The sequence below is a fragment of the Natator depressus genome, chromosome 8 (assembly GCF_965152275.1).
Source record: "Natator depressus isolate rNatDep1 chromosome 8, rNatDep2.hap1, whole genome shotgun sequence".
Taxonomy (NCBI): domain Eukaryota; kingdom Metazoa; phylum Chordata; order Testudines; family Cheloniidae; genus Natator; species Natator depressus.
This window is the reverse complement of record NC_134241.1, coordinates 762,561-790,511: the sequence shown is the minus strand read 5'-3', so window position 1 is coordinate 790,511 and position 27,951 is coordinate 762,561. Positions and strand designations below refer to the sequence as shown.

Here is a 27,951-nt window from a genome sequence, read left to right as displayed (position 1 = left end):
GTCCTTTGAGTCCGAAATTCTCCCGGTACTGAATGTAGCGTCACTAGGACGTGACAGTCTCTCTGGATGTAGATGGTGCAGAGGATTTAGAATGCTCCCATAGGGCGCCAGATGTAGACGCTTCAAACTGTACCAATTGACCCACTGAGGGTGATACTAGTGCCAGAGGTGTGTCTGATGGCACCTCTCTGGAAGAATGTCTCTCCTTGCTGTTCCCGTCATGTCCGGTTGTTACCAAGGCTCACTCAGACCATGCTTGCTCTTGGAGGAGCATCTTGGTTTTCCTTGCAGCTGAGGAACCTGCAGCCTCCGTGGTACCAGATCTACAAGTTGATTCCAAGACCACTGACTCAGTGGGAGACTGCGATCTCTTTGGAGCAAACTCCTTATGAGGTAAGTCACAGCACCTCTTCCCGGGGCTTTTACAGGTCTCTGAAGCAGTCCCTTTCTTGGAGAAGTGATGGACCAAAATCAAAGGGGCACTAGCTCTGTCTGGAGGCGGTGTACAGGGGGATTCTCCTGACCTGGCTCCAAAGTAGGGCCAAGAGAGCACTCCATCATATGTCTCAACTTGGTGTCCTGTTTTTCCCTCGCCCTAGATTTCTGAGCTAACTAGAAGCTACACTTCTGTGGGATGGGCAGCTCCCCTAGGCAGTGGAGACACTTGGAGCGGCCATGGCTAACTGGAAGAATCTCCCAGCAAGTGACACAACATTTGAAGCCTGAAGAGCTGGGCATGCTCTCCTGAGGAAGACAAGTCTCCCTAGTGGGAGAAGAGAGGCAAAGGCACTCCTCTCACCAAAACATAAACTCACGACTTGCTAAACTAAGACTGAGAGAGAGACTCTATAAAGATAAGGCATGCTGGCAGCGAACACGCTGCAGCCCCATCTCAGGCCAAGGTGGTTGAGAAGGATTTTGTGGCTCTTCGCCCACACAGCCCTAGAGAGCCTCGGCAGGGGCATGAGGATGTGGCTAGTGCATACGTAGGCTGAAAGGACACAGCTAACAAATCTTCAGCTGAAGACACATGAAGCACATGACCACCAGAGGTGGAGCACACACTTGAAGAAGAACCTGACCCCTGAGAAAAGTTAAACAAACTAGGCATGTTTAATCTTGAGAAAAGATGACTGAGGGGGGACTTTCAAATCTGTGGGGGGCTGTTATAAAGAGGGTGGGGATCCATCATCCACTGAAGGCAGGACAAGAAGCAACGGGCTTCATCTGCAGCAAGGGAGATTCAGGTTAGATATTTGGGAAATCTTTCTAATGCTAAGGCTAGTTAAACTCTAGAACAGGCTTCCAGGGAAGGCTGTGGAATCCTGTCATTGCAGGCTTTAACACAGGTTAGACAAACACCTGCCCGGAATGGGCTGGGTTTATTTGGTCCTGCCTCAGAGCAGGGGACTGGACTTGATGACTTCTTGAGGTCCCTTCCAGCCCGCCATTTCTATGATTCCATGTGTACATTTCTAGCGGGGTCCCGTAGGGATCGGTTTTTGATGTACACTATTTAAACTTTTTGTATTAATGACCTGGAAGAAAACAAAATCATTGCTGATAAAAGTTTGCAGATGACAGGTCAATGACAGAGCAATCTGGATCACTTGGTAAGCTGGGTGCAAACAAACAAAATGCATTGTAATATGGCTAAATGTAAATATCTAGGAACAAAGAGTGATGGCCATACTTACAGGGTGAGGGACTCTATCCTGGGAAGCAGCGACCCTGACAAAGATTTGGGGGGGACAGTGGATATTAAACTGACCCTGAGCTCCCAGGGCAATGCTGTGGCCAAAAGGGCTAACACAATCCTTGGATGCATAAACAGCGAAATCTCAAGTAGGAGTAGCGAGGATATTTTACCTCTGTATTTTGCACCAGCAACTGTTGCTGGTACTAAGTCCAGTTCTGGTGGTCACCATTCAAAGAGAGTGTTCAGAGAAGAGCCACAAGATTGATCAAAATATTAGAAAACATGCTTGTTAGTGATCAAATTAAGGAACTCAATCTAGTTATTTTACCAAAGACAAGGTTTGCGGTGACTTCATCACAATCTACAAGTACCTACATGGGGAACAAAAATTTGATAACGGGATTTTTGATCTGGCAGGCAAAGGTCTAACAAAAGCCAGTGGCTAGAAGTTGAAGTGAGAGAAACCTGGAAGTAAAATGCAAATGTTTACAGAGGCAAATTAACCACTGGCATTACCCAAGGCTCATGGTGAATTCTCCATCACAGGCAATTTTAAAATCAAGACTGGATGATTTTCTAAAAGATGTTCTCTAGTTCAAACAAGAATTAATTCAGGGAGGTCCTATGGCCTGTTACACAGGCCAGACTAGATCATGGTGGTTCTTATGAAAAGTGGTTTCAGGTTGGTGATGTGAACACACCCTTACAGAAGGCTACTCTAAATGTGTAACAGACATGACTAATCATTTCTGATTTGTTCAGTTCTTTCTCTTCTGGCTGGGATCCATTGTTTAGAGCAGTGTTTCTCAACCAGGGATACACATAGCCCTGGGGGTATCCAGAGGTTTTCCAAGGGATACATCAACTCATCTAGATAACTGCCTAGTTTTACAACTGGCTACATAAAAAGGAGTAGCAAAGTCAGTACAAACTAAAATTTCCTGCAGACAATGACTAGTTTCTACTGCTCTGTGCACTACACACTGAAATGTAAGTGCACTATTCATATTCCAGTTGATTTATTTTATATGGTAAAAAATGAGAAAGTCAGCATTTTTCCGTAAGAGTGCGCTGTGACACTTTTGTATTTTTATGTCTGACTTTGTAAGCAAGTAATTTGTAAGGGAGGTGAAACTTGGGGTACACAGGACAAATCAGACTCCTGAATGGGGGACAGTCGTCTGGAATGGTTGAGAGCCACTGATTTAGATTGTCACCATTTTGGACTCCCTTGAGACAATGGTTGAAGCTAAGATTTGTGGGGGATGGATGTTATGAGTTTGTTTAAATGTATTTGAAACCAGGTGGTGTAACCAGACCCCTTCATTAAAGATAGCTGAGACAGAAGGCGAAGTAATAGAGTTTACTGGACTAGCTTTTGGTGGAGGAAGGGACAAGCTTTCAAGCTTCACAGCTCTCTTCCTCAAGTCTGGAGCAAGACAGACCTGAGAAGAACTCTGTGCAGCTCAAAAGCCTTGGATATAAACTGGTCATTGGGAAGTTTAGACTTGAAATTAGACGAAGGTTTCTAACCATCAGAGGAGTGAAGTTTTGGAATAGCCTTCCAAGGGAAGCAGTGGGGGCAAAAGACCTAGCTGGCTTTAAGATTAAACTCGATAAGTTTATGGAGGAGAAGGGACGATGGGATAGCATGATTTTGGTAATTAATTGATCTTTAAATATTCATGGTAAATAGGCCCAATGGCCTGTGATGGGATGTCAGATGTGGTGGGATCTGAGTTACTACAGAGAATTCTTTCCTGGGTATCTGGCTGGTGAATTTTGCCCATATGCTCAGGGTTTAGCTGATCGCCATGTTTGGGGTTGGGAAGGAATTTTCCTCCAGGGCAGATTGGAAGAGGCCCTGGAGGTTTTTCGCCTTCCTCTGTAGCATGGGGCACGGGTCACTTGCTGGAGGATTCTCTGCTCCTTGAAGTCTTTAAACCACGATTTGAGGACTTCAATAGCTCAGACATAGGTGAGAGGTTTTTCGCAGGAGTGGGTGGGTGAGATTCTGTGGCCTGCGTTGTGCAGGAGGTCGGACTGGATGATCATAATGGTCCCTTCTGACCTTAGTATCTATGAATCTATAAAAGCATGTCCCTTCCACCAACAGTAGTCTATCCAATTAAAGGTATTACCTCGCCCACCTTCTCTGTCTCACAGCCTGGGACCAACAATTTGAGATAGTTGTAAAAAGCATTAAACTCCTTTATGTAACCCAGGATCTGAACCAATAGGCAGAGGAAATTTCACTGGCTATTGTTTGGTGAAGGTTTGTGTGTCTGTGATAGAAAAAGCAAGAAAGCTCAGAGAAGCTGAGAGAAGGCAGAAAAGAAGCACGGGCAGCATGGCCATGTAAGCAAGAGCTTTTGGGCAAAGTCCTAGTTAAAAGAGGCTTTGAACTGTGAGCAAAGAAGCTAACTCCAGCTTGATTCCTCCTGTATTAGGGAAACAGGACATTGTAAACAAACACCTGACGTCATCATCAATCTCTCCTGGTGTGACGAAGTGGGACTGTTCTTAATGTTTCCTCTGAATATTGTGGGGGTGCCTCAGTTTCCCCTATGCAGTTCTTAAGTATCTAGGTGGTGGGATAAGGGTGTGTGATCGTTGCAGAGCCCTAGAGGGCAGGTGTGTGCAGGGATCGGGACACAGAAAATGGCCGACACCCTGTTTCCTGCCAACTGATGGCCTGGGCCCTTCCCCCCTGCGAGGTGAGAGCTAGAGGGTTGGAGAACAAAGGAATCCGGTGACCTCCTGGCCCGGGAAAGGGACAAAGCCCAGAGAAGGAGGGGCTGGAGAGAGTTTCAGTTTGGGGCTGGCTGGGGACGAGGAGTGAAGTGCAGACGTGATTGTCTGGCTCACTGCCCCCCAAAAAGGACTCGGCTGAGGGGTCCGGTTCTCTGCACGTACAAGCTCTGTGTTAGACCATGTCCCTGTCGTCTACTAAACCTTCTGTTTTACTGGCTGGGTGAGAGTCACGTCTGACTGCGGAGTTGGGGGGCAGGACCCTCTGGCCCCCCCAGGAGCCCCGACTGGGCGGACTCGCTGGGGGAAGCGTACGGAGGGGCAGAGGATGCTGAATGCTCCGAGGTCAGACCCAGGAAGGTGGAAGCTGCGTGAGCTGTGTGTCCTGAAGACAGTCTGCTCACAGAAAGAAGACTTCCCCAGAGTCCTGACTGGCTTCGCAGGGAGCAGTTCCAGAGTATTGCCCAGGGACTCCGTGACAACTGGTGGCAGCGGTGGGATGTACTGCACCCTGCAGTTGGCGCTTCCTGCAGTAAGTGACTGGGGAGCAGTAAAATTAAGGGGGATTGACGAGGACCAGGCGTGCTGAAGGCTCAGAGAGGAGCGGTTTCGGGGGGCGGTTAACCCCTGGGAGTGTGTGACCAGCGAGAAGGACTGTGCAGTAATGGGGTCCCCCTGGGGACTGCGGTGAGCAGTCTTGGGGCGGAGAAGCCTGCGGCTCGACCCTGGCAAAGAGGTGGTGACCTCGAGAAGGGCTGGCACCCTAGGGGTTCTCCCTGGAAACCGTGGGGAGCTGAGAGCATAGAGGCCTGTGAGTCCACAACAACTTGGGAAGAGCGGAGTGACGGCCTGTCACCGTCTCCTTAGGAAGGACATTGTAACCCTGTGCAGAAAGAGAGGGTTTCACATTGGAAAGTTCACCAAAGCACAGTTAATCGTGCAGCTGGAGGAGGATGACTGCTCTAAGGAACAGATTTCTGACCCAAATGGGGCTATAGCAGAATCTGGGAGCAGCTGGAGTGGGAGCCAGGCATCAACTCCTGTCCCTGACCAGATGAGGGTCTTCACAATCGGGTTCCCCATCGGGGGATCAGAGACAGACGGGATTGGAGCTGAGTCCGAGAGAGCAAGAGGACTGTGAGAGACAGCGAGAGTCTGAGAAAGAGCTGCAGAAGCAGCGGCAGCATGAACTGGCGGTGGTGGAGTGGAGAGGCCTAGGGGACCTCCCCGGGGTGAGTGGGGATAGACCCCAGGGGGCCAGTTCCGCAGGGAACCTCGAGACTAAATTGCTGCCCTTGGTTAAGGAGGGGGGGATGCGGATGCCTACCTCACTGCCTTTGAGCAGGCTGGCGATTTGAACCAGGGGGACCCTGTGGAAAAGCCCCGGTGTCTAGCTCCCTTGCTGGGTCCCAAGGCCACAGACTCCGTCAGCCAGATGGGTGGGGAGGTGGACAGGCTCCCACTCCTGGTCCCAACCTGTATGTCTGTGTGGAGTTTCCTGGGGTCAGGCCCCTCGGACCTCCATTGGGAGCGGAAGGTGATGGTCAAAGGGGAGACATTCCTGGGGTGGCGAGATCCTGGGACAGAGAGAACTGTTGTCAGGCCCTGGCTGGTGCAGCCTCAGATGCTGAGGGGCTGTGTGAGCTGGGTGAGGGTCCCAGGGACGAAGCCCCTCGCCCTGCCTACGGCCCAGATCCCTGTGCAGACCCAGGAGGGGTGGGGCTGGCTGGCCGTTGGGGTTCTCCAGGACACCAGCTGCGAGACCCTGTTATGGGGCAACTGTGTCTCTTTGGGGCAGGATCCAGGCCCTGCTCCTGTAACTGCCAAGGGTTTGAATTTGAATCCAGGGAACCAATTGGAGAGAGGGAAATGGTCAGTGAAAATGCAGATGACCTGGCTGGCAGCGGGGAGGAGCTGCTAGGCTTGGGCTACCTGCCTGCCTGTAACCAGACCCCTGGGGCTGGGTGGGACAGAGAGATGTTCCCCGCCCCCTTGCACACCGGAGAGGGGGCTCACGCTGGCTCTGATGCAGTGAGGAAAGCAGCAAGCTCGCTGCCTACCCCAACTGGGACATCAAGGGCAGCGCTGAGCACAGGGGGAGCTGAGACCCCAGCTGAGTGGGGGGAGACACGGGCAGGGCAGGGGATCTGTTGGGAGTGGCAAGGTGCTGGGTAAGGAAAGTTTGGATGAGCCTAGGCAGCCTTGTGATCTGATGGCTGTGTCTAGTCAGCAGGGTGGGAAAGCGAGGAGAGTGGAAGATGAGTGTCCCTGGACCTTACCTGTTAGCTGGGTGGAGAAGTGTGACAGTGAAGGAAACGTGCCTGTGTCTGTCAGGGGTATTGACTTGCCTATGGAGGGAGCTACCCTGATCTCCAAGCAGTTGTCTGTGACCAGCCTTGTGTGCTGGGACCAGGGGAATGAGATCCCAAGCTGTGTGTCTGGGAAAGGAGAAAGTGTGTCCGGCTCTTCTTTATCGGTGGAGCAGACAGAAGGGGCCTTTCAGCCTGTGATGGTTGAGGGGAGTGCAGTTGTCTCAGAGTTGGTTTTGATTTCAGCTAAAGCCCAGGAAGCGAATGGCCCTAAGTTTGTGTCTGCTCGGGAGAATGGCCCTGTAACTAGGTCGCATCCAGTTAGTGTCTATGTAAAATCCCAGAGAGCAGACAATTCTGGTGCTTGTATATTGCCTGTTGCTAGTGTGTTGTTGGGAAAGGGTGTCGCAACTCTGTCTAATCAGGGTGAGATCCTAGCCAGGGCACAAGGAGAGCAGAAAGGTGATGTGATTGTGTTACCTACTGAGGGTGTGGAAACCTGTCGCAAGAAGGAAAAGATTCCTGAACTTGTGTGTGGCAAAGGGAAGGAGAATTCTTCTGACCTTTTATCTAGGAAGTCTGTGAGTTTGCCTGAAAGGGGATTGTGTAGGAATCCGCTAGATGGGCCAGAGGTGATTCTGGATGTAAGGGAGACCCAGAAAGAGTCTGTTATTGCTCAGGAAAGTGTTCCTCTAGAGCAAGCCCTAGGTGAAGAGGGTAAGGGCAGAATTTCTGTGAGGGGTGAATTGTTGCATAGAAAAGCCCCTAGGGAAAGGAATCCTCATGGAGTCTTTGCAAGCAGTTTACTGCAACTGAAGGGTGTGAAAGTGATTTAATCAAGAAAGGTTTCAGAGTAGCAGCCGTGTTAGTCTGTATTCGCAAAAAGAAAAGGAGGACTTGTGGCACCTTAGAGACTAACCAATTTATCTGAGCATAAGCTTTCGTGAGCTACAGCTCACTTCATCGGATGCTGTAGCTCACAAAAGCTTATGCTCAAATAAATTGATTAGTCTCTAAGGTGCCACTAGTACTCCTTTTCTTTTAATCAAGAAAATTTCAGTTCCTAACAGCCAGAAATTTTCTGTTGTGAATGGATCCACTGACTTTCCTGTTGAAGGATCCAGTGTGGATAGCTTTGAGAAGGTCTCAGATGGAGTGAAAGCTGTTAAGAAAGTTAAACAGTCCGATAACCAAGTGGCTGTGTTTGGCCAGCTTGTTGGGGAGACAAGGTTGTGGAGAAAGGGATGTCTCCATGTTAGTTCTGTAAGTGAACAGTATGTGGCCCAGGTCAGGATGGGGGCTCTTAACCAAGATAGCCCAAACTGCAGCCCTCCAGACTGGAGCGCTGGGAGAAGACCCGATCCCAGTTTGACCCCCTGGGGTTTTGGGGTGGCCAAAGGGCACGGGCCGCATAAACCTTCCCACATGCAGCCTGCGAGTGCTATCGACCACCCCCGACCTAAGGGAGGGCCTTAGGTGTAACTCCCACCAAGGAATGGGAGAGATGCTGGGGCATCCATGGGAACGCTGGTGGCTTCGAACTTCTACAGGTCACCGGCTAAAGTGACCCCGCTCAGTTCGATCTTGAAGGGGGAAGAGATGTGACGAAGTGGGACTGTTCTTAATGTTTCCTCTGAATAATTTGGGGGTGCCTCAATTTCCCCTATGCAGTTCTTAAGTCTCTAGGGGGTGGGATAAGGGTGTATGATCATTGCAGAGCCCTAGAGGGCAGGTGTGTGCAGGGGTCTGGACACAGAGAATGGCCAACACCCTGTCTCCTGGCAACTGATGGCCTGGGCCCGTCCCCCCTGCAAGGTGAGAGCTAAAGGGTTGGAGAACAAAGGAATCCGGTGACCTCCTGTCCCGGGAAAGGGACAAAGCCCAGAGGAGGAGGGGCTGGAGGGAGTTTTCAGTTTGGGGCTGGCTGGGACATGGAGTGAAGTGCAGACGTGGTTGTCTGGCTCACTGCCCCCCAAAATGGACCCAGCTGAGGGGTCCCGTTCTCTGCACCTGCAAGATCTGTTTTAGACCACGTTCCTGTTGTCCAATAAACCTTCTCTTTTACTGGCTGGCTGAGAGTCACGTCTGACTGCGGAGTTGGGGGGCAGAACCCTCTGGCCCCCCCAGGACCCCGCCTGGGCGGACTCGCTGTGGGAAGCACCCAGAGGGGCAGAGGAGGCTGAATGCTCTGAGGTCAGACCCAGGAAGGTGGAGCCGGGTGAGCTGTGTGTCCTGCAGACAGGCTGCTCCCAGAGAGGAGACTGCCCCAGAATCCTGACTGGCTTCATGGGGAGCAGTTCCAGAGCATCGCCCAGGGACTCTGTGCCACCTGGGCATCGGAAACTACCTGCAGTGCACAGAATGGGCTAACCACTTGGGTCAACACAGGAGGAGGTAGCCTGCCGTTGCCAGCGGGGGAAGTGCTTGCTGGCAGATAGGCACCACCTGGGGTCAATTCAGTTACTGTTCCCGCAATGAAGCATTTCCAAGAGTTTAATATGGGTCTCAGTTTTTTGTTTTTAAATGTAATTGCAACTTAGAAGCCCAGGGCTTTTAGGGGCAACTAAGGACAAGGAGTTCTTGGGAAAAAGCAATTTGCAACCATGTTTCAACGTTTTTATTGGGAAATTTCCTTTAAAAAAACAAAACAAAACAAAAAAAAAACCTCACCCTTTGCCAAGAAAACCAGTGCTGCTCTCGGCAGATAGAGCCCCTTTCCATACAGGAAATGACTTGCTAGGTGCCACATTTGGTAGCCAAACTCCTGCTCGCTCTCTCTCTCGCTATTACTGCTGAACAACAATTTGGAAATTGGATCTTGAACTCTTCTTAACATTCGTTGAGCACAGCCTCCCCCTGGCAAAGTTCAGTGAGGCTGCAAGGAGCCTGGAGATTTGCACATGCCCCCAAGTTGCTAGCAAGTAGCTCCAAAAATTAACTTCTCAGCCTTTCAATACTTGCATCTCACCACCCACCCAGTCCTACTCCTCCACCTTGAATGCAACAGCATGGAGCCAGAGGTGCCATTACCAAGCTGAATTATGAGAGAGGATATTAAAGAGCACATCTCCCCCAAACTCTCCTTCCTTCCCTGTGCTGTAACCACACAGCGTTGCTCACTCCAAAAATCTCTCTGCCTGCAGGAGCCCCCCCCCTAAAAAACCCACCCCTCAGCAGGCAGGCAGGAACTGTTGTGAAGTTACAGGGCACTTGCCACAGGTAGATCCATGCTCTATCAATGGAGTCACTCAGCCCATTCCCACAGGGAACAACTTCACACTATTAGCTTCAGCACTGAAAACCTGCTGCCACCTCCCAGATCAGGCATAAGAGCAACTGGTGGGTCTCAGGACAGATGCCTGGAAATAGGAGCTTTGCTGCTATTTTTTCCAGCCCCTGCTGCTTACAGCCCTAAACAGGAAACCCTAATCCTTTGCATGTGATGTCACACCCATCACCCCAGCAACCAAGGTGATGTCAGAACCAGAACATGGGCTTGAGAGCAACAGCAGGTGAAGTGATCAGAGAAGAAGAGCTGGGCTCCCTGCCAACAGCCAGAAAAGGGGGCATGCCATGTGTGCCGGAGGCATGCAGGGTCCTGCCCCCCCACTGAGGGGCACTGTGTGAGGCACAGAAAAAGTGGGGGACAGTCATTCCAAGAGGGCTCTGGCACTTGGGCTGCTTGCCCCTCCAGGTTCAGTTTTCAAGTGACAGTAGGGGCAGACTGTTCTCACCAGGCAGGTGAAGTTCCTCCACAGGCTGAAGTCAACTACTCTGACTTGGCCTGGTGACACTCCCCTACTGGAAACCACCTCCCCCCCACAAACCATGGACGGCAGTGCCAGCTCTCAGTAATGTGTGAAGGGGGGAGCTGGGACTCTGTAGGAAGGGGCCCTGCCTTCCCTGCCCCCCCACCCCCAACACACACAGAGGTCCCCATGTGCCCAGGCAGCTCTCTGAGCCACTTCACCACAGCCTGGAGGGGGGCTAGGACCCACCCACAGTGCCTATTTCTAAGGAATAGAGGGCTTGATCTCCAGCAAACAGAGGGGAGAGACGCAGCTCCCACCATCAGCACGCCCTGTAGAGGGAGGGTAGCGGCTGCTAGGGCTTGTTCCAGCAGATAGGAACAGTCCTTTCAGCCAGTGGTTCCAAGTAGGAGCCTAGTAACGCCCTGAGAGAGCACATGCTGGAGCAGTGGCTGGCAGAATATGCTTGTGGCTCAGTCCAAGTGTCCGGACTCCAGCTAGAAAAGGGACAAAAGCAGCCCACTCCAGCTGGAAGTGCAAATCTGATTGAACTTACACGCCCCAGCCCCTTGCTTTCACCCCAGCCTGTCCTGCCCGAACACGCTGGGGAGGAACGCAACACTAGAATAGCTCCAGCTATTGCTCAAGTGCTGCAACAAACCTTGGCCTTTGAACACAAACCCCCCCATAGGCCACAGCTTGGCAGAGCAGACGCCATGGCAGGGCAAGTGGCCCCTGCTAGGAGCCATTAAAGGGGCACCAAGTACCTGCCTGACAATCCCCAAAGCCTGCACCAGCACACCAGGAGGAGGAGTTAAACACCATTGTTCACAGCCTCAGTGGTTCCTTGGTGTACCTGACAGCACTTTGGTCGAGCTGTGTCTGCACTTCCCCTTGCACGTGGGGCTGCCACAGCAATGGGGTGTGGACAACCCACTTCTAAAGGTAGGAAAATGCAACAGTAAACCCACAGACTTCAGCAGCTGTGGAGGGAGGGGATGCACTGAGGGCAGGAGGGATTAAAAGCAAGTGAATGTGGGGAGCGTAAAGGCTGGTGGGAGGCAGAGGGGGCAATGCATGGAGGGCAGAATGAAGGCACCCTGCCCGGGCCCTGGAATTGCGTTTAGAACTAATTTGCTGACCCTGACTAGCACTGCAGCTGATGGGAGGCTCAGCCTGTTCTTGCTGATGGGCAATCCCAGCTCCCGCACCTGGCAGCAGATTGAGAGGGGCTGGAGCAAATCAGATAGCAGAGGTGGGTGTTACAGATGAGCATCCACAAGGGCACTGATTCAGAGCAAACCCTGGTACGCAGCCACCCTCCCATGCTAGCTGGAGTCCCTCCCAGCAGGAAGTTGCAGGGCACGGGTTAGATTCCCTTTTCTAGGGCCTCAGCAGGAGCATGCCTGCAGTTTCCAGCACAGGGGTGAGTCCCCCTTCAGCCAGACAGTACTAGCACCCAGCCATAGCATGAACTCATGCAGCCTCTTATGCCCAGGTATTGCCCCAGAGAACTGCTCCCAGCTGAGAGCCATCCCCATTGTCCAGATAGAGCTGGTCCAGGAGTGGGATTTGACTGGGGTTATTGGAGGGGGCTTCCCAGGGAGAAACACTTTCTCCACCCGTATGTAAGATCCTGCTCTGCCCCAGGGATAGGAGAATGTCTGCACAGCCAGGCTCACTGTGGTTTTGGGCTGGAGCAGGCCCCTGTGCTGAGGGTAAACCAGCCGCTGCGTTCTCCCCTCCACAACCCCAGGGGAGACAGCTCCACATACCCTCTGGCGATCGAGCTGCTACCCCTTTTCAGACGCCTTCCTTTCCTTCAAGTGGCCAACGCTCCCTGCTGGCTGGACAGGGCTGAGCACTTGAGAGCCCCGCATGCAGCTCAGACAAGTTGGCTAGGAGCACCCAAAACAAGTCCCAAGGCCTCCAGTGAGGGGAAGCTGTGGATGAGCTGCTAGAGAGTGGCTCAGATGGAGGAAGAAGGGGGATCCTGCAGTTTGGGATGGGCACCGCCCAATGCACAGAGCAGGAGCCAGGCCCCATCAGCAGAGCTACACCCAGGATTCCTGGGGAGCTTGGATGCAGCAGGGAGACAAACATGACTGGCAGGTGGATGCCCAGGGGAGGGCTCTCAGTGTTCATAGCAGAAGCCTGATCCAGGCCTATGGAAGTGCAGAATTTACAGAGGAGCCACCCTGGCCCAAGAGAGGTGAGCACCTTTCACTCCTCTGCATGCCCATGGCTCACCAGGCAGCCGAGAACCCAGGGGCTTGGCTCGGCTAATCCTAGGCTCCTAAACAGACCCGCCAAACCCACGACAGAAAAAACAGAATTTGGGTTTGTTTTTGGCTTAATTGGCTTGTGAGTTGCTTGTTAGCTAGTTTTTGGCTTCTAGTTTGTTGCTTCTTTATTGTGATTGGCTCCTGGCAAGCAGGGGCAAGAGTCAGGGGTGCTCACCTGGAGCCCACCACAGTCCCAGACTGCACGCCGGGGGTCTAATCACTGAGTGTTGGGGTTCTTAGGGACTGGCTTGTTTTGAAATGGGATTAGCTTGATTTTTGGCTTATTGTGAAAGTTGGAGAGTTGACAACTGTGCTCCTGGGCAGAGCAGCATAGCTCTCCCCGAGCAGGTTTGTGTACCAGGCTGCTAGGTAGAGACAGGGGGAGAAGGAGGAGGCAACGGGAAGAGTGTTGTGCTCACTGTATTCACCTCTGCACGGCAGCAGCAGACATGACAGAACTTACATTTAACAGAAAGGTTAAAAATTCTTTAAATATTCCCACCATCAGTGCAATGCAAGCGAACGATACCACAGGTCCGAGGAGCAGCCAGCCCAGTGCACGGGGGAAGAGTCCCGCTACCGCTAGGAACAAGTGTGCACTGTACAGGACACGAGCAAATGGATGGACCCCTAGAGCATGTCTGAGGGCTGAAGCAGTCCCATAGGGCCATGCAAGGCTCCAGGTGGGACGCCGAGCCCCTCTCCTTTGATTCCCCAGAAGGCACAAGATTTCCAGATGCTGCAAGGCTGCGTAATGGAAGAGATTCCCATGGAGAAAGGGTGAGGTGCACTAAGCCTTTGGCACAGGTCCCTGGGGCTCAGCAGCCAGCTGAGCCCAGGCTGGAGGTGGTGGCCTGAGTGGGGCTGTTCCACTGAAAGCAGCTCAGTACCTCCGAGCAGGGTGGAGCTGCAGACACCACAGCTGGACACAGGCAGCAGGCTCGGCCCCACTGCCCTCTATGGGGCAGAGGCACATTCCTATGGAGTCTGCACAAAGCGAAAGCTACAGACACACTGGGCACCGATGGCCTCTGCCAGCCAGTGCAGTGAGCTGGACTCCTGCTGCAGCTCCTCCAGGGGACTACCCAAGCTGTCTACGATGGCTCTCAGCAGCAGCCAGGGCACCCCACGCCACATGCAGAATCCAGGAGCTGGCCTGGCTTCCAGCTTTATTTGGGAAAGGCCACATCCTGCCTTGCTGCGGAGAGCAGCAGATGCTGAACTGCAGCCTCAAACAGCCGGGGTGATCCTGGCTCCCATCAGAGGGGCCAGAGGCAGTGAGTGCCAGGGTGAGCAAGGAGAAAAGGTGCCCAGCAGGCAAAGGGGTGAGGCGAAGCATTGACTGGTCCCATAGCTGGGCTTTTTAGTGGTAAATGCTTTGGCATGGTACTTTCCTGTGCCCAAAGGGCTGTGGGAATGTTTGCACAATGGACCTCCCCTCTAGCCTGTGCTGCCAGGAGACATCCTCCTGGGGGGGGGGCGTGGGAGGGGGAGGGCAGCTGCTACGCTGCCTCGGAAGCGGTCCCAGAAGGTCCTAGGGAAGATACTTTAGACACGTTAAGGTGCCAGAAGTGGCCAAGGGGCCCCTGCCCAAGACTTCCAGGGCAGAGCAGGCACAGCAGCTCCCCCATTGTGGGAAGCACTGTGCCCAGAGCCCATGGGAGGGGGAGGGGTAATGCAGAAGGACCCCTTCCCCCGAGAAATAAAAAACCTATGCATGATATATACATACATACAGACCTATATAAATATATCAAACCTGGGGCTTGCGAGACTGGCCAGCTACTGGAATGGGTCATTGGACCTGCTCCTGCCAGCTCCTACCCTGGCAGCCCCACCATGTGCTGGGGGATCCCTCCCTCCCCGGTGGAGGGGAGCAGCGGGGCTGAGAAGGGGAGCAGCAGAAGAGCAATTCCAAGCAGCAGATTCGGAAGCATCCAGGTCTTCCCAGCCATGTGCTTTCCCCAAGCACAGCGAGGCCCTGCTGCACAGTGCTCCCTGACGCAGGGCTTGCTGCTCACAGCCCAGAGCATCTTTCTGGGTCTACTTCGAGTGTCTCAAAATAGAGATGTGCAAAACTGTAAACAAATCCCATGTGGCAGGGCAGCTGCTACCTTGTCCATCAGGCTGGCGTGCTGCACAGCTGGGTGCCTGGGAGAGGCAAGAGGGTCCAGGCCCGGAGAACAGGCTGGGGTCTACAGCCGGCTGGGCTCTTCCTCACTGTCGCTGCAGTTTCCACAGCAGTCCTGAAGTCAGAAGGGCAACAGAAGGGAGGAGAGGGAGAGAGGAGCACAGCAAGCAGAGGGTGAGCATGGGTACAAAACAACACGCCCCCAGCTGCCCTGAGCAGGGCGGGTCACCCCGCCCTGCGAGAGAAGGGATTCGGAGCCAGGGGAAGAGAGCTAACACCCTTGGGAGGGGAACAGACAGGAGAGTCCTTCCAGCAGGACCATTTCCCAGAGGACATGCCCTTGAGTGGAAGAACAATCCTATACTGGCCAGCTCAGCAGCTTGAGGTGGGACCTCACTGGCCTTGCCCAGACTGAAAACCATCGAGGTGCAGAAGACACACAGCAACCAGCTCACGTCTGACCCAATGGCTGCACCCCACACAGCACAGAGCCCCTTGATCACTGGGGGCCCACAGGCAACCGGCTCCCTCAGCAGGAAGAGGGCAGGGATCTGGGCAAGGCAGCTCTTGGAGCCCATCACAAACAATCCTTGTGCCCTAAGTACATATAGACCTATACAAATATCCCAACCCCTACAAAGCACCTGGGCTGGCGAGACTCAGCCCAGGATGGAGGTCAGGGGGTCAGCAGGAGCCTTTGGCTTCCTGGAGTCCCTCGCTGGGAGCAGGGCCCACAGCAGTGGTAATGCAGGGAAGCTTTGACTGAGCGGACAGCAGTGGCAAAGCCCCCTCTCACACTGGGGTGAGGCAACGAGAGTGCAGGGAAGCAGGGTTAGTCGCTCACGGGGTAATTAACACACACAAGCAGCATCTGCTCTGCTGGGGTGGGGAGGGTGGGGGTTAGGCACTGAAGGACAAGACGACTCTTCCCCGGGTCTTGCCATGTCCGCAGGTGAGTCTAGGCCACCAGGTATTTCCCTGAGCAGAGCAGCCAGGAGAGGGCTGCTCACCTCTGGAAAGAGAAAAGATGTGGCATGAGAGGCTGGTGAGTCACAACCAGGCAGGACCCCATGTTCGCTGCAGCTCCCGCCCCCCTGCCAGGTCCCACAGCTGGCTCAGAGCACTCCTGTGCCAGGACAGTGGGATAAGTGGCTCCGGCCAGAGGCTCTTATGAAACAGCACCAAAGAGGGACAGCCATGCTGAGAGCCTACGAGAGGAAAGCGGGAACCAGCAGAGGAGGTAGCTCGGAACGGGTCTGGGCCAGGCTGTTCTGACATTTACTTGTGTTCAGGTCACACAGCTGCTAGGCAGCAGCTCAGTGGCAGCAGCATGGGCTATGCCTGTCCCTGGATACAAACCGAGGCTACTCCATGCCAGAGAACATGCAGAGAGACAAGTCTGCAGTGGTTCTGCGCCCACGGGCACCCAAGAGCTGTGCACCAAGCAGCATCTCTCCCTGCTGCAGGCTGAGCCATGCTGGGAGTCTCATTAACACTGAGGACTCGGCCTGGCAGGATGACACTCAGGAATCTGTGCACTGAGTCCTTCCGCCTGGGATGGGGGCACACAACTCAGACCCCGACCCCAACTACACAGATAGATCTGACCCGGCCACTTTTTCCTCCCCTCCACCTCCCAAAGCCAACTGGTCCAGTCCCTGGGCACCTCCATCAGTGACGCTCCCTTCCCAGCTTTCATGGTAGCCCCTCCAACCCATTCAAGATCAGCTCTCTGACCTGGGGCTTTGACTGTGCCCCTCCCCTGGCCCTGCACAACACCCACTTCAAGTTTCTTGTCCTCACCCATCCAGGCCCTGCCTCCCTCTGCTCCTCCATGCCATCTGGCCTTCTCTCTGGTGTCATCCTCTTGTCAGGTTTGCTACCTTGCCCCCTTCCACTTGCTCCTCTCCACCTTCTCCACTGCCCCCTTCTGCATGGGACACCCTCCCTGAGCTGGTCTGCACGGCCTCGCCCCCCACTCTGCTGCAATGCCAACATAGGCAGGAGAGGGGATTGGGCATTCCAGTGCAGTTAGAAACACCCACCGTCACTAGGACTGCAGGGCACCACACCCCAGCCCAGCCCGCCCCCATCTGTCACATGCTTGGCGTGTGTTTCAGACCAGACTGAGCTCTTCAGGGCAGCGTCCTTGTCTCTCTGGCAGCACCCAGCACAACGCATACACAGCCTTTGGGCACTGCTGCCACATGCAGGGTAAGAGCTAACGAATGGGGTGGAAAGGGAGTTTGTCATCCTCCAGCACAGCATAGATAGCGTCATGCAGATAGGCTGGAGCTGCACAGGGAGGGCGTGTGCGTCTCCAGCAGGAGCCGGACAATCTCCCACCCTCTGGAGGGATGAAGGCTCTTGTTGATCTACTCTGGTAGCAGAGATACACGCAGGGGCCCGAGTCCTGCTGCCCCATAGTTTCCCCTTCCCATCCCCTCAGATCAGAAGGGGTGCTCCCCAGAGCCTGGAGCAAACAAGGCACACAGAGAGGCCCTGAAGGAAGCCTGAGGACAAGCCAGGATTATGGGAAAATCCTGCTTTTATTCAAGTTTCCAATAAAGGCAAAGCCCAGGAAGTGACGGTTGATGGCTTGTGCAGACTGCCTGGAGAGCATGGGAAAGCCACAGGTTCAGGGCAGGGGTGGGGAAACTACGGCCCGGGGGCCACATCCAGCCCTTCAGACGTTTTAATCCAGCCCTCGAGCTCCCATTGGGGAGTGGGGTCCAGGGCTTTCCCTGCTCCGGCGCACCAGCTGGGGGCTTTCCCTGCTCTGAGCGTGTTGTGGCTCCACATGGCTCCCGGAAGCAGTAGCATGTCCCCCCTCCAGCTCCTATGGGTAGGGGCAGCCAGGGGGCTTCACATGCTCCTCCCGCCCCAAACACCGCCCCCGCAGTTCCCTTTGGCTGGAAACGATGGGTAATGGGAGCTGCAGGGACGGCACCTGAGGACGGGGCAGCTCGCCAAGCCACCTGGCTGTGCCTCCGTGTAGGATCCAGAGTGGGGACATGCTGCTGCTTCCAGTAAGCGCCACCTGGAGCCTACGCTCCTGACTCCCTCCCACACCACAACCCCCTGCCCCAGCCGTGATCCCTCTCCTGCCCTCCGAACCCCTTGGTCCCAGCCCGGAGCACCCTCCTGCACCCCCAACCCCTCATCCCCTGCCCCAGCCCAGAGCCCGTACCCCAGTTGGAGTCCTCACCCCAACCCCCTGTCCCAGCTCAGAGCCCCCTCCCGCATCCTGAACTCCACATTTCTGGCCCCATGCCAGAGCCCACTCCCCCAGCTGGAGCCCTCACCCCAACCCTCAATTTTGTGAGCATTCATGGCCCGCCATATAATTTCACTGATCCAGGGGTTCGAGTGGTTGTGTCCACACAAGCAGATCTAAAGTAGGGCCTTAAATGAGCTGAACTGCCCTGACCTAGGGTTGGAGATTACTTGGCAACAGTGCAGTTGGCTGCAGCTGGCATTGTCTTTACAGATGTCATAGGGCTAGGTGCACAGGATCATGCGAGGACGGAGCCCCAGTCTCAGAGGACTGGAGGTACAGAGCCACCTCTTGCAGAGGGAAGCAACAAGTCTCTATGCTACAGACATGTATCGTTTTCAGACCAGGGAGCATGGATCAAGTGGGAAACAAGGGAAGAACAGGGCTCAGCAGAGAAGGAGATAGGGCTGGACCCCTGCCAGACCAGTTCACCATTTCCTGGGCACTCCCCTAGCGAAACGCAAGCCCAGTCAGCCCAGCACGAGCCGCCATGATCAGGAGGTCTGCAGGAGTACGAGTCTCCCCACCCCACCATCAGGCCGTGTGCACTACAGGGATATCTGTGCAGGGCAGTAGCTTACTTGGAGATGTCAGGGCTGGTAACTCCTGAGGGGGACAAAGCTCCATCAACTGCAGGCCTGAAAATCTGGGGAAAGGCGAGTGCGCTGCAGGCACCGGTGGACACAGCGGAGGGCTCCAGCCCTTAGGGAACACGGCAGGGAGACCAGAGGACCTGCCCGGCTCTGAATGCCCAGGAGAGGCACTCCGCTGGCACTTCAGAGGAGTGCGGCTGCCCTGGAAACTGGCCCCATCATGCTGGTGACCAGGTGGGAGACATTGCGCCTCTGGTGCCCCCTAGTGTCTGGCTCCTGCCATTGACTCTGCTGGGTGGGGGAGGGGGGAGAGTGTGCGGGCAGTCTCAGTGCAGAGGGAAGGTGGGTGCCATCCCCAGAGGGCCCGCTCCCCACTTGGGGGTTTACCTGTCTGCTGAAGAGGCGCTGTAGCAAGCCCTTTTTGGGCTGTGGAGAAGGCTGTCCTTTCCAGTCCAGGTCAGGGGGCACTGTGCCATCCAGGCTAAAGACATTCAGCTCCTTGAAACACTCGCTCTCAATCATCTAGGAGAGAAAGGAGATGACTGCAGCATGAGACACTCACCCACCTGCCTCAGCAGACAGGACCCTGGGCGCTGGAGAACCGCTGACCGGAACAGCCCAGAAAAGCCCCTACCTACCCCCCTGAAGGCTGATCACACAGGGCACAAGAGACTGCCAAGAACCCTTCACTCAGTCACTGCACGGAGCAGCAGGGTCACTGGGCTCTGTTGGCCCCTTCTCCAAGGCCTGGACCTAGTCAAGCGCTGTGCTATGGGAGGCAGCCCTCCCTGCAGTGCCGGCGCCCTTTGTGCATGAACCCCCCCTACCTCATTCTGCCATGGGATGGGCACACTCCCTGTAGCAAACTTCTGGTAGAAGTCATTGTCTGTGGGCTCCAGCTCCACTCCCTTCACCGTGGAGAACTGCTCAATGTCCAGCACGTCCTTGCAGTAGATGGCCTGGGGCTGGGAGAGAAGCAGAGGCAGCAGTCACAAAGCAGCGGAGCCGAGCTCCATGGGCCCTGTCAGAACTCCCACCATTTGCCAGGCAGTTCCCTTCCCACCTATGCCACCCATTCCAACAGCATCCCTCACATTGGGGAGGCTGGGGCAGCTGCTCCAGAAACACCCCAACCAGAGTGGGGAGCAGGGGGACCCCCTCGTTAGTAAGTAGCTACAGGGCCCCTGCTCACCTGGGAAAAGATCCGCACAAATGGGACAGAGAGGTAATGTGGGAGCAGAGCTCCTCCCCACAGGGCCACAGCCTCTGATCTGCCCAGGAACAACACTTACGTCTGGTTTGAAGGGGGGGTCCAGCATGCCTGCTTCCAGCCTCTTGAAGTTCAGGTGTCTGAAAAGAGGGTGCTCCTTCACTTCCTGGGCTCCAGCTCCTCGACACCCCAGCCGCTGCCCAGGGTCTTTGCACAGCAGCTGCAACACAGCGCAGCAGGGTGAGAACTGCAGGCAGAGGGCAGGACCCTTCCACAGAAGCCTGGGGAAGAAGACACCTGGAACAGCAAGCACCTAGCCTTGGTCTACACTAGGAGCTGAGGTCGAATTTAGGTTGGGCTTCTGAATGACCTCTCAGAGGGCAGGCTCTCCAGCCAGGCAGGTGCTAGGGGGAGTCAGTGCACCCTGCAGCCACCCCACATGCCTTGTTTTTGGATGCCAGGATGCAACTCCCCCCATCCCCCACCAAGTTCAGGCAGCAGGCTGTGCCTGCAGCCTCATCCCCAGCCGACTCGGCTGGGACCAAAGGTACGTGAGCAGCATTAGCCGAGTGAAGGACAGCGAGCCTGGACACTGCTGCTCTGGCATCTGCAGGGCAAGGGAGGAACTCAGACATAGGCGTGGACTTATTTTTCCCCGGGGTGCTCCACCCAAGGCCCTGCTCCCACCACCCCCTCCCCCAAATCCCTACCCCCACTCCACCTCTTCCTGCCCTCGCCTTGCCCCCGCCCCCAAGGCCCCCGCGCTGCTCTCCGCCCTCCCGCAAACCCCTCCTCGAGCTGCTGAACTGCTGTGGCTGGTGGGTGCTGAGCTCCCGCTATTTTTTTTCTGTGGGTGCTCCAGCCCTGGAAAACCCATGGACGCCCTGGGCATCCACGGACTCAGGCATTGGTACCATAGAGCAGAGGGAGCGAGCGCCAGGCGAGAACTTCTCCGAGTACTCCTCCTGTACATCCTTCACCAGCCGCTCCACCTCCTCCCGCTTGATCTTCTTCTTCCTTTGCTGGAAGGGAGATTGGCCCTCGATCATCTCATAGACAAGGCAGCCCAGAGCCCACCAGTCGGGACTGAACGTGTAGCGCTCGTTCTTCACTACTTCGGGAGCTGCAAGGGGGCAGGGCAAACGAGTGCAACATGAGGATGGAACACGACCCACGAGGGCAGAGGATGAATCTAGCCTAGTCAGAGAAGGGCTGGGAATGGCTCAGGCAGGAGAGCTGGGCAAGGGCTCCTTCCAGGCTGCCAGCTTCTAGCCTCCTCCACCTCTTAGTTCCAGGGGAGAAGAGCTGGGGAATTGCTATCAGGTCAGTCCATAGGTGCTGGGACTAGGGCTATGGCACCCCTGGCTGGAAGCGGTTTCCATCACATACAGGGTTCACAGTTTGGTTCAGTGGCTCTCAGCACCCCCACTATACACATCATTCCAGCCCCCATGGGTAAGTCCCGGAGCCACAGCTAGGGAGCTGGCTTGCTCTGTGGCACTGGCAGATTCTGAGAATGAGTGGCGTGGTCAGGGGTGGGCACAGCCCCAGCCTTGCCTGTGTCTGGGAGGACTCTCAGGAAAGAGGAATAGCCACGAGATGGAAAGGGTGATTTTTGTGACCAGTCAAAAATGAGAGGAGACCTGTCCAGCCCTAAGGCTGTGCAGCCACAGCTGTCTAGGCAGGGATCTGCTGTGGGAGACCTGGGGCAGGCTGCGCTCAGCATGTCTGGGCTGCGGGTCGAATAGGCCAGGGGAGGCTCAGCCTCCCCAGGCACGGCTGCCGAATGCCTGTGGCAGGGTTTGCTTTATTATGCCCCATGCAGGTTCCAGGGCAGCTGAGGCAGCACATACTGCCTCCTCAGCCGCCCCGGACCCTGCATGGGGCACATCAAACGCGTCCTCCAACAGACCCAGCAGGCTGGGGCCAGGAAGGGGAGGCACAGGGAGCTCCTCCCGCCCCGGTGGGGAGCGCTCAGGGCTCCGGGCAGCCCAGGGCTTCTCCAGCCCAGTCGGGGGAGAGTTCAGGCTACTCCGGATGGGGGAGGGGCTTGTGTGTGTGTGTGTGTGTGTGTGTGTGTGTGTGTCTGTGGGCTCTGACCATGGGGAGGGAGTGGGTGGAGCCGGGGGCTCATCTCCCCAAAGGGGGGGCCCACCTGCCCCCCATGGCTGTGTGCCACTGCTCAACTGCTATATGTTACCATCGCCTTTAGTAGGTGGGACGCTGTATGGAATATGGGTGACCGCGTATACTAGAAGATACCCATATTATATATGGCAATGAATCTTACCAGATAACTTTTCCACTGAGACCTTACATGGCTATGATTTGCTAAGTATGATAATCTTGTTTATAGGTCTGTATCTTTGTATCATGAGTTATAAGTGTGTGATATACACCTACATCTCAAACCTGTGCTGTGTGTCTAGGTGACACCCCTAGGCAACTTGACATCAGCACTATCTAGCCTGTTGGATGGCCCACCAAGGGCAGTCATCTGTACAATGAATCCACTGAGAGAAGCCAGGGGCTACATCTATGAGTCAGCAGGACATGTAGGGACATGCCTATGGACAGAAGACTCCAAAAGCTTTTCCATGCCCATGTACTGGGAGCTTGTGTCTGGGCCAAAAGATGTACAAGCCACATGGCAAAGGATATAAAAGGCAGCTGCATCTTCTCCATTTTGTCTTCAATCCTGCTTCTCACCTCTGGAGTAACTTCTCTACAAACTGAAGCTTTCAACAAAGGACTGATAGACCCATCCAAGCTTTGGGTGTGTTCCAGAGGGACTTTACAAGCCAGCAAACTCACCAACGTGGCTACGAACCTGATATATGGACTCTGAAGTCATATGTATGTATCTGATAGTTGTTAGAAGAGAGCTTCAACCATTTCTTTCCTTTCTTTTATTATAAATCTTTAGTTTTAGATACTAAGGGATTGGCTGGCAGCATGGTATTTTGGATCAGATCCAAACTAGTACTGATCTGGGAATGTGGCTGGCCCTCTGGGGATCAGAAGAATATTTTGTACAGTGAATAGAGTTTTAAATAACTTCTCACTTTACTAGACCTATTTGCTGATTAGGAGCCAGAGACTGGAATGCAATAAAGGGGGCTGTGTGGTTTCTTTTTTTTGGCTTCTTGATAACCAGTGTTGGGGATCAGAAGCACAGTTTGTGACCGATTGGTGAATCTAACTACAGTATTAACCACTATTTTTGGGAGAATCTGCTCTCATTCTTGCAACCTGCGCCGACTTTGGCATTTTCAGTGTGGGCCACACTAGGCACCTCGGGTCACAGGAGGGATGTAGAATCAGTGCCTACAGTGTTCTGCTCCAAGGTCTCCAGTCTAATTTTCAGTCAGCACGCACACCATCCCCTCACTGAACCCAGCTGAGGATACCAGAGCTGTTATGATCTGCCAGTAGACTCCTAGTTTTGGGCACCCCAGCTTCTGTCTCCTGTTTTCATTGGGAGCGTAGGGGAGCTGTGTGCGCAAAGCACCATGTCCCCATGGTTACGCAATCCTTAAGGACGGCTAGGATTCTAAATCAGAGATTCCAAGGGTCTTCCAGGGCTCTGTCCACAGACACCTACCTCAAAAGCAAAGGCCCCAGTCTGCTCCCAGTCATGGAGCTCTGGCTAGAATGCAGCCCAGGGTGATGAATAGAGTGACACTGTATAGGCCAATGGTTCTCAACCAGAGGTACATGTACCCTGGGGGTATGCAGAGGTCTTCCAGGGGTACATCAACTCATCTAGAGATTTGCCTAGTTTTACAACGGGTTACATAAAAAGCTCTAGCGAAGTCAGTACAAACTAAAATTTCACACAGACAATGACTTGTTTATACTGCTCTGTATACCGTACACTGACATGTAAGTGCAATATTTATATTCCAGTAGATTTATTTTATAATGATATGGTAACAATGAGAAAGTTGGTCATTTTCAATAAGAGTATGCTGTGACACTTTTGTATTTCTATGTCTGATTTTGTAAGCAAGTAGTTTTTAAGTGAGATGTAACTTGGGGGTGTGCAAGACAAGTCACCCTCCTGAAAGGGGACAGGAGTCTGGAAAGGTTGAGAGCCACTGGTATAGGCAGTCACTCTAGCCATCTCTCTGTGGCCAAAGGCAGGTTGTTGGAGGCCATAATTTAGGCAGGGTCTCTATGGTCAGAAAGGACATTGTGGGGGGCAGGGCAAACTTTGGAAGAGGGAGGTATTATGCAAATTGAACACCATTTCAAATCTGGAAATCAGGGCACAAAGCCTCCAGATTTCCTGTCGCAGGAGATACTCACCCATGTAACCAACTGTCCCCACGCGGCCTTTGATTGTCTGGCCCTCGGGCACGTGCACAGCCAGCCCCAGATCTGAAATACGGATGTGACCTGAATATGGGAATAACACCATTAGGAGCTCATGAGCTGACTGGCTAGGTCATGGCTACTGGTAAGCACAAAGTAGCCCTGATTCACACAAGGAAATGAGAGAGGCACCCACAGTCCAGGCACAGGGCCAGAGCACCGCCACACACTCCTGGCTCCTCTCCCACCTGCAGCCCTCGACTCACCATGGTCATCCAGCAAGATGTTCTCTGGCTTCAAATCCCTAGAGTGGGAGAGAGCAGATTCCATTAGACATGCCCTGGAGCAGCAAAACCCTCAGCTCAGCCTGGGACAGTCCTACAGGCAACATCCCACCAGGGCAGTGCCTGCTACGTCAGTCTGACTGTCTGTACAAGCCTAGTGCAAAGCACAGATATTGCATTTCATGAGCAGATGGGATGCAGCTCCTACCCCACAGGCAAGGAGCGCAGCCTTCCTACAGTCACATCCCCATCACCAGGCGAGCCCAGCACAGCTCCTGTTCACCCTGTGGCTGACAGCTCAGACTCCAAGCCTCATGAAAAGAGGGGAAGTGAAAAACCATTGGGCTGCTTCCCTCTTCTCTTGTAGAGAGCTCATCCAAACCCATCCAGAGCAGGCTTACAGCCAGCCTTTCCTCTAAGGCCTTCCCCGCTCCCATTAACTTGGGTTCCAGGGTGACCCTCATGGAGGATTGGGAGGGGACTAGCTGGGAGAGGCAGAGCTCCCCAGAGCCCTCTTGCCTTTGCAGCTAGCGAAAGAACCAGCCCCACTAAAGGACATATTGTGTAACTGTGAGCCTCTACTCCCACCACCATCACAGGAAAGCTCACTCACCTGTACACTATCCTCTCCCGGTGCAGGTCCTCCAGGCCGCAGCAGATCTCAGCTGCGTAGAACACAGCCCGAGGCTCCTCAAAGCCAGCCTCACCCATATGGTAGATGTGAAACTTGAGGTCCCCTCCATTCATGAGGGTCAGTACCAGGCAGAGGGCATCTTTAGTCTCGTATGCATAGGCTAAGCTCACCTGCAAGACAGGGCAGAAAAGCTGTTAGAAGACAACAGAGCTGCTGCAGATAGAGGCCCTGGCAGGCACCATGCCCACCCAGGCAGCCAGCCAGCCTTGGACACAGCTGCCTGGGTGGCAAGGTTAGAACTGTTTCATATCCCCATCACCTATCAGACACATTGGGGATTATCTCTTGGGAGGGGGCTTTTGCACCCCTCCCATTTTTCTGGCTTCACCTGCCTTCCAGCTGTGAAGCCCTCAACCAGCCAGGGCAGACACTGCAGAGAGGAAAACCATTCAAATCCAAGTCTCCCATGGGGCAGTAGCTAGTGGGTCCAGCCAGGCAGATCCCCAGCTCACAGGAGATTCCCTCTTCACTGCACACTGAAAGGGAACTGGCTGCATTGTCTGTGCAAGGAGCTAGGAAGCCTCCAGGGAAGAGATCAGAACCAAAGCTGCTATCCAGCTAGGACAGCAAGACACCTGGACAGGAAGCAGCTGGGTGGAAGCATTTCATGCAGGGCCCTCACCCCAAAGTTCTATCTGGTGGGAACTGTCACACCGCTCAGTGCCATGTGGCCAACACCTCCCTACAGCTGGAAGCAGCAGTCCCCACGCTACGCATTGCCTGCTCCACCGGGCACAGGATCGTGCGCCACAATTGCTCAGTAGATCTCTGCCACACACCCCCATCGAGCTGCAGCAGGTCAGAGGTGGGGCTGGCTGAAGCTTGCCTCCTGCATAGGCCAAGCTTTCCCTTATAGCTGTAGCTCACGAAAGCTTATGCTCAAATAAATCGGTTAGTCTCTAAGGTGCTACGAGTCCTCCTTTTCTTTCTGCAAACTAATGCTGTGACACCATCCAGCCTGTAGGGGGAGCTCCATCACTGTGCCCTGTTCAGCAAACAGGACTGAATTCTGGTATCCGGGCCCACAGCAGGGGAGTGAAGATCAGCGGGTCCTCTGGATTGTCTAGGGTTGCCAACTTTCTAATCACAGAAAATCCTGCCCCACCCCTTCTCTGAGCCCGCCCCACTCACTCCATCACTCACTCTCCCCCACCCTCACTCACTTTCACTGGGCTGGGGCAGGGGTACAGGAGGGGGTAAGGGTTTTGGAGTGCAGGAGCGGGCTCAGGGCTGGGGGTTAGGGTATGGGAGGGGGTCTGGGCTCCGGACAGGGGTGGGGATGCAGGCTCCGAGAGGGAGTTTGGGTATGGGAAGGGGAAAGGGGTTTCCAACCTGAGGCATAGGATTGGGGTGCAGGAGAGGGTTCAGGGTGCATGCTCCAGCCAGGCGGCGGTGCTTACCTCAGACAGCTCCCAGTTGACAGTGCAGCGGGGCTAAGGCAGGCTCCCTCCTGCCCTGGCTCCACACTGCTCCTCGAAGCAGCCAGCATTTCCGGCCCCTAGGCGGAGGGGGCTCTGTGCGCTGCCTCTTCTCCCACAGCTCCCATTGGCCAGGAACCATGGCCAATGGGAGCTGTGGACAGCAAGTGAAGCTTCCCTGATCACCCCTGAGCCTAGGGGCTGGACAGGTCACCGCTTCCGGGAGCCACGCGGAGCCAGGGCAGGCAGGGAGCCTGCCTTAGCCCCGCTACACAGCCAACCAGACTTTTAACAGCCCGGTCACCGGTGCTGACCAGAGTCGCCAGGGTCCCTCTTTGACTGCGTTTCGGTCGAAAACCAGACACCTGGGGAACCCTAGGGTTCCCCCGAGCAAGGCCTGCACCCTCCTCAGAGCACTCCTGCCATGCCATCTCATGCCCAGCCAGGGAGATGGCACATTTACAGTCCAGCACTAGGACCCACACAGGCTCCTTGTGCAGCCCCACTGCAGTGCAGAGTATGGGCCACAGGTGGGTCAGCTGCCTCTCAGCCCCTTAATGCAAAGTTAAAGCAATTCCTATGTACTTACTACAAACCTACTGTTCACTTTTTCCAGGATCTGCTTCTCGTTCAGGGCCATGGACTCCCCCTTCCGCTTTTTGATCCGCTTCTTCTCCAGCTTCTTGCAGGCATACATCTTCCCGGTGGCTCGCACCTGGCATGCACACACCTGGAGGAAGCCAGCAGGCTCAGCTTGCAGGCCAAACCCTGCCCCTGAACCCAGCTGGTGCAGGCTCAGGGATCAGACTCCACCCCATCCAAACTGCTAATATTAGTGCCATGCACTTCTGGGTCTGCCAGCCAAGCCACCAGACCAACTCTTTTCCTGGTGTGGGGCTTATATGGTTCTCCCTGGCCTGCTGGTCTCTGATCATTGGCCAGTGTGGCCTGCCCATCTGACTCTTCTGGTTATCTACTTCTACCAACTTTGAGCTGTCCCCTTGCGAGCACATGGCAGTGAAGCCTGGACACAAGTCCTGCAGCCCATTGGCCACAATGGAGGGGATGCCTGAGGCAGTTACAGCCCGAGAGAGAGGTGTAACCCAACAGCATAAGCAAGGGGCTGAGAGTCAGGAAGTCCTGTGTTCTAATCCTGGCTCTGCCACCGACTCAGGAGAATCCCAGGTGTGTGCCTCAGTTTCCCCATCTGTAAGATGGGAGATAATGATATTGG

At 54.5% G+C, this 27,951-nt stretch overlaps 2 protein-coding genes across 2 annotated transcripts in view; both read right to left on the bottom strand.

Annotated features, from left to right (window-relative positions):
• PRR7 (proline rich 7, synaptic) overlaps positions 1–14,982 on the bottom strand; it is a 33,419-nt gene extending 18,437 nt beyond the window's left edge. The window contains exon 1 of the mRNA XM_074960133.1: positions 14,908–14,982. Within this exon, the coding sequence (XP_074816234.1) occupies positions 14,908–14,916 (9 nt within the window). The 5' untranslated portion in view covers positions 14,917–14,982. The remainder of the gene's footprint in view (positions 1–14,907) is intronic.
• The window catches only part of GRK6 (G protein-coupled receptor kinase 6), a 31,398-nt gene continuing 15,441 nt past the window's right edge, over positions 11,995–27,951 (bottom strand). Inside the window, exons 8-16 of the mRNA XM_074960132.1 lie at positions 27,307–27,447; positions 25,219–25,409; positions 24,588–24,625; positions 24,316–24,405; positions 20,919–21,127; positions 20,087–20,224; positions 19,622–19,759; positions 19,182–19,316; positions 11,995–15,039 (exon numbers count right to left, since the gene is read on the bottom strand). Of these exons, the coding sequence (XP_074816233.1) occupies positions 14,989–15,039; positions 19,182–19,316; positions 19,622–19,759; positions 20,087–20,224; positions 20,919–21,127; positions 24,316–24,405; positions 24,588–24,625; positions 25,219–25,409; positions 27,307–27,447 (1,131 nt within the window). The 3' untranslated portion in view covers positions 11,995–14,988. The remainder of the gene's footprint in view (positions 15,040–19,181; positions 19,317–19,621; positions 19,760–20,086; positions 20,225–20,918; positions 21,128–24,315; positions 24,406–24,587; positions 24,626–25,218; positions 25,410–27,306; positions 27,448–27,951) is intronic.